Here is a 13,577-nt window from a genome sequence, read left to right as displayed (position 1 = left end):
GGGTAATGGAGCATGTAAAAGGGTAAAGCTGTAAAACGGTTAACTGCAGAATTAATTACGGAAACTTGAGACGATGCTCTCAGATATTCAATATGTGGAAAGGTTAATTGCTTGAGCCAATATTCTCCATGCTGTATTTGCCAAACCCAGAGTAAAGTCCTGTGTAAAGTCATAGGGAAATGTGTATGTATAAAGCCTGTGAAGGTTAAAGGTAATTGGCAAAGAAGTCCAATGCTGTGTTTATTCGCCCAGATCCCAGGGAATATTAGCAAAATACAGTGAACTCCAAAAGTATTGGGACAGTACATATTTTTGTTGTTGTTTTGGCTCTGTAATCCAGTACTTTGGATTTGAAATGATACAATGACTATGAGGTTAAAGTGCGGACTGTCAGCTTTAATTTGAAGGTATTTTCATCCATATCTCATGAACCGTTTAGAGATTACAGCACTTACAGCACACCACAAAAAATCTGTCACTGTCCCAATACTTTTGGAGCTCACTGTATGTAAATGGGCTTGTATCTGTCTGAAGGGAGACGTGAAGTGAGGAAGATAATGGGTGTAAATGATGGGTTGTCAGAGCCAACAAAGGCTAATGAAATCATAGGGCAACCAGTGTTCTGGCAAGAAGCAATACCCCAGCCAAAAGCCACAGGTAATGTAAAGGTTGCAGAGCAGAACAGTCAAATCAAATCATCAAATCAAATTTTATTAGTCACATACACATGGTTAGCAGATGTTAATGCGAGTGTAGCGAAATGCTTGTGCTTCTAGTTCCGACAATGCAGTAATAACCAACAGTAATCTAACCTAACAATTCCACACTACTACCTTACACACACACACAAGTGTAAAGGGATAAAGAATATGTACATAAAGATATATGAATGAGTGGTGGTACAGAACGGCATGGCAGATGCAGTAGATGGTATAGAGTACGGTATATACGTATGAGATGAGTACTGTAGGGTATGTAAACATAAAGTGGCATAGTTTAAAGTGGCTAGTGGTACATGTATTGCATAAAGATGGCAAGATGCAGTAGATGATATAGAGTACAGTATATATACATAAGAGATGGGTAATGTAGGGTATGTAAACATTGTATTAAGTGGCATTGCTTAAAGTGGCTAGTGGTACATTTTTACATAATTTCCATCAATTCCCATTTTTAAAGTGGCTGGAGTTGAGTCAGTATGTTGGCAGCGGCCGCTAAATGTTAGTGGTGGCTGTTTAACAGTCTGATGGCCTTGAGATAGAAGCTGTTTTTCAGTCTCTCGGTCCCTGCTTTGATGCACCTGTACTGACCTCGCCTTCTGGATGATAGCGGGGTGAACAGGCAGTGGCTTGGGTGGTTGTTGTCCTTGATGATCTTTATGGCCTTCCTGTGACATCGGGTGGTGTAGGTGTCCTGGAGGGCAGGTAGTTTGCCCCTGGTGATGCGTTCTGCAGACCTCACTACCCTCTGGAGAGCCTTACGGTTGTGGGCGGAGCAGTTGCCGTACCAGGCGGTGATACAGCCCGACAGGATGCTCTCGATTGTGCATCTGTAGAAGTTTGTGAGTGCTTTTGGTGACAAGCCGAATTTCTTCAGCCTCCTGAGGCTGAGGAGCCTCCTGCTGCGCTGCTGCGCCTTCAAGACTGAAAGACATCGCTACCATTTTTACTGTTTTCTTTTACCAATACTGTTCATCCATTTTGGAATGTATTTGATAAGGGTCAGATTTTGAAATTGACACCTGACCATCAGCAGCACAGTATTCAGGCCTTGGTTCAATGTTAAATGTAAACTTAAGTCTGAGCAGAATGTAAACTGTGATTCTTGTATTGTAATCTTGACATTCAGCCCTGGTAACATTTTGGTGATTTTTATGCACATGAAAGGCTGGGGTTAGGGTTGGGGTTAAGAATTATGCTTACTTTTCTATAAACTGAGACTTTGAGATTGAGATACGTTCATTTCAAAGTTAACTCACACAGCTTTTGGTACGTACTTTTCACAACAATTGTTTGGCATTTTGTATGTGGAAGATTACTATTGGCAATATGTCAACTGGTCAATCCATCATAGTCTCTAAAGCCTTGTTCACATTGGCAGTTTGAAGTGACTTAAATCCTATTTTTTTTGCATATCCGATTTGAATCTGTTCTTTTTCCTGCAGGAAAAAGTTGGAACATCTTATCCTTTGACGCTTTAAAAGCATTCTTACACTATGATTCTGAACATTCAAAGAAACTGGGAAACGTCCATGGCAGGCATTGTTGTTACGTTAGCTTGCTACATAACCTCTTGAGTGATAGGAAGCACGAGCACCAGCACTAATCAGCCTGCACCACTGCTCACACACCCGTCATTACAACTAGCATAGCTAGTGTCAACAAATGACTGCTGTCTGAACACTGATAAATCCGTTTTGGTCACGTCACTTGTAACTTGCTCTTTGGACAGTCAATAATCCAAAACGGATTTGAAAAACAAACTGATTTGAGCATTAAGGCCTGCAGTGTGAACAAGGCTTTAGAATATTGCTGGGTACTGTTTTGTATCTCTCCGTGGGACTTTTTATGACAAACGATCAGTGGTCGTTTTTCAAATGTCTTGTAATGATTTAGAGTCACGCTATGGCTTATAAACGAATGTAGTTACTTCGCCACAATTATTTTTCAACATTGTGTGGTCATTTGTTCTGGAAACTCCTCACTGGTTGTTCTGAGAAATGTAGCAGTAATAGAACACAGGCTGGAAAGGTTTCTGACCTAGTTATGTTATTTTTTTCTCCAAATAATATTGGATTGTTTGTGATTATCCAACAGCTATCTCAGAGAAAATGTATTGTACTGACTACTTGTTTTCCCTCGTTCAATATCCTATTGTTTTTAACATAATCTAATACACATCTGCTGTTTCGACCTCTGAGGTGATAGGATATTGGGGGTGTGACATTGGTTGTGTTTAGAATGGCTCTGTCTGTCTGTTATGCAGTTATTCCATGCAGGCACACTGATGTACCCTCACAGTCTATCCTGTAGAGAGAAATGTTGCAGCACTTTTCCGTGTTCATTCATGTGTGCTCAACAGAACTGCCGGTGCTCTCTGATGATAGATGAGCTGGAGTTTGAGCGGTTGGCCCACAGAAGAAGTATTTCTTGTGTTTCCCGTAGTGCTGCTCTTTAGGCCCTCAAAGTTCAAACACTGCCAGATAGTGTCTTTATTTCATGATGCACTGTGTGTACTCTGGGCTCCCCAACTGGCGGCTATCCTATAAACAAATAAAACCAGAGTGGTTTTATTTGGCCCCCAAATGTATTTATATTTCTTTTTTGGGGGGGGACGCCAGGAAATCAGCTCCAAGCGATTTCAATTTTTTTAAATCTGTTCCCCAGTAATTTCCACACGTAATAGAGAGACACGTGATTGTATACAAATATAAGCAATGTTTGAAATGATTATGTTTTAGTCAAATATTATATCTGTTTGGGCTTCTTGCGATCAATTTGTAGTCTACAAATAATTTGTATTCATGTTCCGGCCCCTCGAACATCCGCTCAAGACTAAATCAGCCTGTGGCTGAATCTAGTTGATTATCCCTGCTATGCTCTATAACATGCTCTATAACTATATCTACTGTATGACATTGGCTGTCAGGATTCATGGAAATTATCTGACTGTTTTTTATATCTATTAGGAAAATGGGAAGAATTATGAGCTCTGCATACAAAGTATCATATTCACGAGCATGCTTTTTTGTCTTTTTCCTGAGCTTAGTAGCAGACTTAGGGCTTCAAAAGTGGAGCTGAGAACCACTGATTTTGACTCAATCCACTTTGACACATGTTTGACAGCACAAGGAGTGCCCCGACCTAAATTTAAATAAGCCAATTGTGTTTACAAAATGAGTCAGTGCTCCCATATATACTGGAAAGAAAAATGCCTGATTTTCGAAGCACAATGAGGGTACTTGACAGTGTTATCACCAATGTGCTGGTGTATTGACTTTGTAATATATAAGCAGTGCAGTGGTACAACATCAAGGCAAGAGCATTGCTGCAGGCTCATATTATATTTTGCATTGAAGCAGTCCATTACTAGGCTTTGATCTGCACTTCAGAAAGGACTGTCTGTCTGACTCTGAGTCTCTATCACAGACGTGCGTGACTTAGTGCTGGGAATAATGACACATTTCCTCATTTAATAGGCTCCCATATGTGTGTAGCATAAAGCTTTGTTATTGATAATGTTTTCTTATCATATAAATTAGAACCATTTGTTCTTGGTTGTTTTTTTGCATGCCTTAGATGTACAAAGCTGGCTCCATTTTAGAAATGAGTTGATGATACTTTGAAAATTAAGTTTGAAAGCTTAAGTATACGAAAGCACCCTATCCAAAATGACAGTATGAGCAAAATCATAACTTTAATCACTATCTTCCCCATTACATTATTTCTTTATTTTCTTTGATGAGCATGTTTTGAACTTGAAGAATGGTAACGCCCTGTTGTTGAGCCTTGGTACTGCCCTGGCTCTGTCCCGATATCATCCACTGAACTAGTCTTGAGGTGCTTGCCTCGTTATAGATGGTCTCTTTAAATGCTGCTGACAGAGGTATTACTGGCTCCCATAACTTTGGCTCCTGCTGGCAGATGCTTCCTGTCAGACAGTTGAGGAGCTGTTATCATTTGTCACTGACTATACTCAGTGACAAATGAGACTGACGCTCCAGTCTCATGAGAACTATCGTGTTTAGGCCAACAACAACACCATCAGTAACTTAAACATTTCAGTTCAATGTAAAAAAAAATAAAAAAATGTTTTAAACAACTGATTTTTGTGTTGTGTGTTCGTTTCAGAAACCCTTCCCCTACGTTACGCAACCCAGAGGAGTGGTGCAGAAGCTTCAGTCACTTCATTGCCCAGTGAGTAACCTGCTCTTTCTATGACAATGAAGTTGCTTCCTGCTGAAATTAATGTGTTCCTCTACACTTACTTACACAGTAAGGAAGTTGTTGGGTCTAATCCAGTGGGAGAATTTATCTATACATGTTTATTTGTGTTTATTTAGTCTTTGAAGTGATTGCAACCAACTGGCTCTAATGCAGTTGGTTAATGGTGATGACAACAAAATATATTCATTGCTACTTTTTAAACAACACAAGCCTATTTGAATGGGTTTCAATGGCGGGACCTCAATCTTTTCCTATTTGGCCAAGGGGGCAGAATGCACTGGTTACGCATTTGATTCTGGGCATCCTTTGATCACTGGAAATGGAAAGGACTAGAAATTGATCTTTTTTTTTAAGATAGATTTTATCAACCCTTTTCTCTTCCTCGCATTTCCTCGGTTTTCATTTGCGTAAATCTGTCACAGGAAAAAACTCATTCTACTGACTTATCAGTTATATCTTCAGGACAAGATAAGTAATCAGTCCCTCCAGTGTGGAAAACAAATCATGTCAACATTGGCCCATAATAGTCTCGCTGAATATACAACCTTAATATCTAGCATGCAGTGCAAATAAATGAGAGAGAAACAAATCTATTTCTTCTGGGGTTATTTGTGGGGGGGAATTTCGTGTTATTATTAGTGGTGGAATAGATTGAAAGGCAGTGGTTATTAATTCATTATTAATAATGGAAACATCAAACAGTACAGCTGTGAACCCATAACCATTAGGGGTAATAGACTCATTTATTTGTGTTAGTCGTGCATTTATCATAGCACCAGGTCTGTCAGAGATGGATTAGAAGCTGTAGCTGAGTCCAATGTAGAGTTGCATGACCTGTACACTACTGCGTTATAATATTGTTAAAGCTTTGCTTGGAATGGATCCCCTGTCATAAGGCCTATCACACAGGCCTTTTTGTTTCATAATGCATGTAGAAAAGCCCTGCTTTAAGATGTTGTACCTTTTGTGTGGCTTGTTATTTAATAATTTGGTGAAGCTGGAGAGCTGAGGAGATGGTTCAAGGCCCACATGAACAGTAACAAATAGTTGGTGCTGTTGTGTTATAGGTACCCTAAAGAAGCTGATTTCTCATTTACAGTGCATTCAGAAAGTATTCATACCCCTTGACTTATTCCACATTTTGTGGTGTTACAGCCTGAATTCAAAATGGATCAAATATATTTTTTCTCTCACCCATAATGACAAAGTGGAAGCGTGTTTTATAAATGTTTGCAAATGTATTGAAAATTAAATAGAGATATCTAATTTGCATAAGTATTCACACCCCTGAGTCAATACTTTGTAGAAACACATTTGGCAGCGATTACAGCTGTGAGTCATTCTGAGTAAGTCTCTAAGAGCTTTCCACACCGGGATTGTGCAACATTTTCCCATTATTCTTTTCAAAATTCTTCAAGCTCTGTCAAATTGGTTGTTGATTATTGCTAGACAACCATTTTCAAGTCTTGCCATAGATTTTCAATTACATTTAAGTCAAAACTATAACTTGGCCACTCAGGAACATTCACTGTCTTCTTGGTAACAACTCCAGTATAGATTTGGCCTTTTGTTTTAAGTTATTGTCCTGCTGAAAAGTGAATTCATCTCCCAGTGTCTAGTAAAAAGCTTTTCCTCTAGGATTTTGCCTGTACTTAGCTCTATTCCATTAGCGATTACAAGCATACCCAGAACATGATGCAGCAACCACTATGCTTGCAAATATGGAGAGTGGTACTTAGTAATGTGTTGTATTGGATTTGCCCCAAACATAACACTTTGTATTCAGGACAAACAGTGAGTTGCTTAGGCTATTTTTTTTTACAGTATTTCTTTCGTGCCTTGTTGCAAACAGGATGCATATATTTTAATATTTATTTTCTGTACAGGCTTCCTTCTTTTCACTCTGTCATTTAGGTTAGTATTGTGGAGTAACTGCAATGTTGTTGATCCATCCTCTGTTTTCTCCTATCACATCCATTAAACTCTAACTGTTTTAAAGTCACCATTTGCCTCATGGAGAAATCCCTGAGCGGTTTCCTTCCTCTCCAACAACTGAGTGTAATTAATAACTTCACCATGCTCAAAGCGTTTTTTTTTTTTTTACCCCTCCATAGGTACCCTTCTTTGCGAGGCATTAGAAAACCTCCCTGGTCTTTGTGGTTGAATCTGTGTTTGAAATTCACTGCTCAACGGAGGGACCTTACAGATAATTGTATGTGTGAGGTACAGAGATGAGGTAGTCATTCAAAAATCCATGCAAATTATTATGTGACTTGTCAAGCATATTTTTACTCCTGAACTTATTTAGGCTTGCCATAACAAAGGGGTTGAATTCTTGTTAACTTAAGACATTTCAGCTTTTCATTTTTAATAAATTTGTAGTTTTGACTTTAATTTGACAAAAGCTGGATCCCTTCTAGCCATAACCTAAGAGAGGGTTGAGGAAGAGGCTTGAAGTGCTGGGCATCTTGTTATGACATGCATTATCTGAAATAGCTATGTCCACATAATTATGCCTACGATGAGCGGCTTCTATGGAGGAACTTTGAATGTCGTTTGAGCTAGCTTGCTAACACTCTTGTGTGTGCAGAGCAGCACCAGAATTGAAAAAACCTCTTACCTTTTTGTAGTTAATAAATCCAACGGGAAACTTAATAACTAGGCCTATAGTATTCTTAAGGGATAGCCCCCTTTTTTTCAATTTTCGCCTAAAATGACATACCAAATCTAACTGCCTGTAGCTCAGGCCCTGAAGCAAGGATATGCATATTCTTGGTACCATTTGAAAGGAAACACTTTGAAGGTTGTGGAAATGGGAATTGAATGTAGGAGAATATAATACAATAGATCTGGTAGAAGAAAATACAAAGAAAAAACCAACCGTTTCTTTTCTACAACCATCTGTGAAATGCAAGAGAAAGGTCCCAGTTCTTGCCATCACTCTGATTGTAATTCCGATGATGTCCACAAGATGGCAGCAGTATATGTGCAAAGTTTCAGATGGATAGCTTGAAGTATGAGCGAACTACATGACATTTAGTGTGAAGTCACCCAGGTATATTTGGGAAAATCGTGAAGGAGACATTTGAATTCATATTACATTTTTCTGCAAGATTATCGTCAAATCTGTATACTTGGACTTTGACTTAACTTTTCCAGTATTAGTAGCCATATTATCAGTTCAAGATTTGCAAAACAACCAGTTTTCATAAATTCATAACTGAATATTCTTATAATTTTTGTCCAAAAGGAAAAGGCATGCTGTCCCACAAGGTTAGTAGCTACATTTTATGACTGATACAGGGTTTCCAGATACTCCCGTAAATCCCAACTCATTGGCTATCTAGCTAGCTTCGTTTGACCCCGATTGGTGCTTATTTGACTAAGTTAGAGTTGTTCAAGTGAAGACTGCCCACGTCATCGGTGTGCCACGAAGGCGTCGCTCTCTGACCAAATATGGTGTCCTATAGGATATACTACACCTCTAATGATATAGTGAAGTCTGGTTACGTTCTAGGATCTCTGAGGAATACATACAAACGTGATTTGTCTGGTTGAAACAACGTTTAGAGTTAGATTTTCACAGATTCCTTTCTTTGCAAATTGAACAAGTGGAAATACAAAATCGATCGTGCATGCTATATGGACCTTATATGAAAATTTCAGAATGTAAGTACACATTTCACCTTCAGAGGTGTATTTATCAAACCTATCGTGGTGAAAAAAGTGTTTTGTTGTTAGGAGCTCTCAAACAATAGCATGACATTTTTTTGCAGTAAAAGCTACTGTAAATTGGACAGTGCAGTTATATTAAAAATTATTTAAGCTTTCAGCCGATATAAGACACTTACAGTGGGGAGAACAAGTATTTGATACACTGCCGATTTTGCAGGTTTTCCTACTTACACAGCATGTAGAGGTCTGTAATTCTTATCATAGGTACACTTCAACTGTGAGAGGCGGAATCTAAAACAAAAATCCAGAAAATCACATTGTATGATTTTTAAGTAATTAATTTGCATTTTATTGCATGACATAAGTATTTGATCACCTACCAACCAGTAAGAATTCCGGCTCTCACAGACCTGTTAGTTTTACTTTAAGAAGCCCTCCTGTTCTCCACTCATTACCTGTATTAACTGCACCTGTTTGAACTCATTACCTGTATAAAAGACACCTGTCCACACACTCAATCAAACAGACTCCAACCTCTCCACAATGGCCAAGACCAGAAAGCTGTGTAAGGACATCAGGGATAAAATTGTAGACCTGCACAAGGCTGGGATGGGCTACAGGACAATAGGCAAGCAGCTTGGTGAGAAGGCAACAACTGTTGGCGCAATTATTAGAAAATGGAAGAAGTTCAAGATGACGGTCAATCACCCTCGGTCTGGGGCTCCATGCAAGATCTCACCTCGTGGGGCATCAATGATCATGAGGAAGGTGAGGGATCAGCCCAGAACTACACGGCAGGACCTGGTCAATGACCTGAAGAGAGCTGGGACCACAGTCTCAAAGAAAACCATTAGTAACACATTACGCCGTCATGGATTAAAATACTGCAGCGCACGCAAGGTCCCCCTGCTCAAGCCAGCGCATGTCCAGGCCCGTCTGAAGTTTGCCAATGACCATCTGGATGATCCAGAGGAGGAATGGGTGAAGGTCATGTGGTCTGATGAGACAAAAATAGAGCTTTTTGGTCTAAACTCCACTCGCCGTGTTTGGAGGAAGAAGAAGGATGAGTACAGCCCCAAGAACACCATCCCAATCGTGAAGCATGGAGGTGGAAACATCATTCTTTGGGGATGCTTTTCTGCAAAGGGGACAGGACGACTGCACCGTATTGAGGGGAGGATGGATGGGGCCATGTATCGCGAGATCTTGGCCAACAACCTCCTTCCCTCAGTAAGAGCATTGAAGATGGGTCGTGGCTGGGTCTTCCAGCATGACAACGACCCGCAACACACAGCCAGGGCAACTAAGGAGTGGCTCCGTAAGAAGCATCTCAAGGTACCGGAGTGGCCTAGCCAGTCTCCAGACCTGAACCCAATAGAAAATCTTTGGAGGGAGCTGAAAGTCCGTATTGCCCAGCGACAGCCCCGAAACCTGAAGGATCTGGAGAAGGTCTGTATGGAGGAGTGGGCCAAAATCCCTGCTGCAGTGTGTGCAAACCTGGTCAAGAACTACAGGAAACGTATGATCTCTGTAATTGCAAACAAAGGTTTCTGTACTAAATATTAAGTTCTGCTTTTCTGATGTATCAAATACTTATGTCATGCAATAAAATGCAAATTAATTACTTAAAAATCATACAATGTGATCTTCTGGATTTTTGTTTTAGATTCCGTCTCTCACAGTTGAAGTGTACCTATGATAAAAATTACAGACCTCTACATGCTTTGTAAGTAGGAAAACCTGCAAAATCGGCAGTGTATCAAATACTTGTTCTCCCCACTGTATATGTACCAACATTTGTTGTTTCTCTAAAAATCTGCAATGGTGACACAAGGCGCTGCATGATTTACAACTGTCCCGTTGAACAGTATGTGTTTCTGTTCCGGAACAGTATGGATCACTTTCTTTATAGATTTTTTTTGGTACATTTTACCCCTTCATCATGTCCAATTGGTAGTTACAGTCTTGTCCCATCACCGTACACCGTACGGACTCGGGAGAGGCGAAGGTCGAGAGCCATGCGTCATCTGAAACACGACCCCGCCAAGCCGCACTGCTTCTTGACACACTGCTCGTTTAACCCGGAAGCCAGCCACACCAATGTGTCTGAGGAAACACCGTACAGCTGGCGACCGAAGTCAGCGTGCATGAGCCCGGCCGCAACAAGGAGTCGCTAGTGCAGGACATCCCAGCCGGCCAAACCCTCCCCTAACCCGAACGACGTTGGGCCAATCGTGCGCCTCCTCATGAGTCTCCCAGTTGCGGCAGGCTGCGACACAGCCCGGGATCGAACCCAGATCTGTAGTAAGGCCTTTAGACCACTGCGCCACTCGGGAGGCCTAGTACGGATTACTTTCGTTCTCGTTTCTGTTTCCGTTTCTGTTTCTTGAAAAATTACATAGGTTTTTGGTTCAAACTTTTGAAAAAGTCAAGGGGTGTGAATACCTTTTGTTTATTGTAAAGATCCTCATTGTTTTCCTTTTTGCCTTCTTTATTGAGAATGCTGACGTCTTTATTGCTTCTCTTAAACTCAGTTAGAGAACATTCTTAGAGAACACAGCTCATACAACCTTTACTTGATTCGTCCCAAAAAATGTAATGAAACATCTTATAGCAGGGTTCCCCAACTGATGGCGATTTTATTTGTCCTCGCCAAGTTTTCTGAGCAAAAACATTAAGCAAGGGGGGTGGGGGACATGAAAGACTGTAAAAACACCAGCAAATCAGCGCCAAGTGATTTACATTTTGGAAACCTGTTCCAGATTGTAAGCAAGGTTTGAAATGATTATGTTTTAGTGAAATATTATATCTGTTTGGGCTTCTTTCCGTCAATTTGCGGTCTACAAATGATTTGTAATGATTTTCCGGCCCACTGACCATCCGCTCAAGAAAACATCGGCCCGCAGCTGTTTATAGTTGATGATCCCTGTCTTATAGTAATGCATCCTCTTCTATTTGACCATTTTCCATATTCAGATACAATGCATTTTATTAGGTGCTTTTTTAATCTTTCTCTCTTTCTCATGAGTATGAGGTAATGGATTGTATGATATCAGATCAGAAATAATCTCCTCAAACAAAGCCCACCAGGCTACAATGTGTGGAGCATGGACAATGTTATCAGGCCTGGCAGGCTGTTTGTGAGGACTCTCCAGCTCCCAGCCAGACCAGTGTGTGTGCGGGTGGGTAGGTAACTACTGTCATTGCTCTCGATAATAAATGCATCACCAGTGTCTGTCCCTGTGCAGCCAAAAGAGCTGCCTTTTATAACAAAGTGGCCTGATGTTTAGCATCCTGGCTGCACAGCTCAGCTAATGGCTGCAGCCTCTGCTTAATGTCCTGACACTAATGAATTCTATGAATGAATTTCCAGAGCATAAAAACTGATAGAAAGAGCGAGCAGAATTTCAGCCTAGATTAGGTAGCAGGAGTCAGATTGGTATTATTCTCTTATCTCTCGCCTGCCTGCATTGTTGTGTTGCAGTACACCAAAACATATTCAGGCGTTTAAGTGTTTAGATTAGGTACGGAATGATGGATATTCTGAATGAAAGGGATAGATACAGAGCGATGACTATTGGTAACGTCTTTTCAGAATAATTTTGTTTTTAAAAAACATACATTTTAAATGGAGTGCTAGGCAGCTGGTTTAAATAGCCTCACCATTTGAAACGGTATCACACCATGTCCATGGACTACATCTTTTACAAATGATTTTACTTACGATATAAAGTTATTTGAACAACAGTGTATTGCCTCTGGATGAAAAATATTTCATATTATTATATCATAATGTAAAGGCAGTAGAATAGTGACATCCCAGCTAACCAAAATTGGTTCTGTGAAAGTTCCCAGAACATTCGTTATGTTGCTGCAAATGTTCTTCTCATAACACAAAAACAGTCCAGTTGTACTGATGATTATACAATGTTTGTATAAAACATACGCCTGATGTTCCCAGAACGTTGCTCTCACATTTTGTTGCAGCAGTATGTTCTAAAACATTACTGGTACATTGTGTTATTACATTACCTGGAAACTTAATGAGAACATTTGGGAAATGTTCTGTGGTAGTTACAGATGTTGTGCACAACATTTTAGTGAATGTTAAGAGAACCATCCAAGGATATGTTATTTAAAACATTTTGAGAATTATTTTTTATTTGTATCAAAAACAATGTTTTGGGGATGTTATCATCCTAATGTTAGATAAAACCCTAACTAGAAGTTAATGGGAATATTAGCTAATGTTCTGGGAATGTTCCCGGTTTGCTGGGATATGACCACTATGACAAAAAGGGGTCTCTGAGTAAACACTGCACAGGGCAGATAGGGGCCATCCAGAAACAGACCTGTTTGCAATGGGGGCCATGGTGATGACCAGACCATGTGGTTCTCAAAGAGGGGACACATTGGTCAGTCACCCAGACACAGAAGCACTGATGAGAAGCTCCATAGAAGCACCCTACTGAACACACTCGTGTCAGAGATAATCCAGAAAAATCCGCTTTGTAAAATGTTCAGGTCATTGTATTTGTGATCAGTGAATTAGTGATCAGAGGGTTCAAACCCCAAAAAAGGTTGTACTTTTACTTTTTATGATGTATTATGATGTTGTAATTGCGTTCTCTCGCTACACAGGTGTCTGATAAAGGATTTTGAGACTCGTCCGTCTGTGACCCACCTCTTGGAACACCCCTTCATTAAGCAGGCCCATGGCAAAGAAATGGCTCTCGGTCAACAGCTGTCCACACTAATCTGCGAGCAACAAGACCTGGGCTGCAAACTCAAGACCAAGTAAGTGTGTCATCTACTCAGAGAAATGCTAACATTCTCAGTTAAAGAATTCTGAAAGAATCCCCTCTGCAGATCTCATTGATGTATCTCTCTGAGATGACATCTGTTAAATCTATCAATCAATGATGTTATGTATCTGTTATTGCTGATTAATTAATC

At 40.2% G+C, this 13,577-nt stretch overlaps 1 protein-coding gene across 3 annotated transcripts in view; it reads left to right on the top strand.

Moving 5' to 3' along the window:
* The window catches only part of myo3b (myosin IIIB), a 106,878-nt gene that overhangs the window by 16,547 nt on the left and 76,754 nt on the right, over positions 1-13,577 (top strand). For all 3 annotated transcript variants that reach the window (XM_071355796.1, XM_071355797.1, XM_071355798.1), the window contains 2 exons: positions 4,851-4,916; positions 13,263-13,418. In XM_071355796.1, coding sequence (XP_071211897.1) covers positions 4,851-4,916; positions 13,263-13,418 — 222 coding nt within the window. The remainder of the gene's footprint in view (positions 1-4,850; positions 4,917-13,262; positions 13,419-13,577) is intronic.

Source organism: Salvelinus alpinus, chromosome 20, assembly GCF_045679555.1.
Source record: "Salvelinus alpinus chromosome 20, SLU_Salpinus.1, whole genome shotgun sequence".
NCBI lineage: Eukaryota > Metazoa > Chordata > Actinopteri > Salmoniformes > Salmonidae > Salvelinus > Salvelinus alpinus.
The sequence above is the reverse complement of the archived record's forward strand: the minus strand, read 5'-3'. Positions and strand labels throughout refer to the sequence as shown.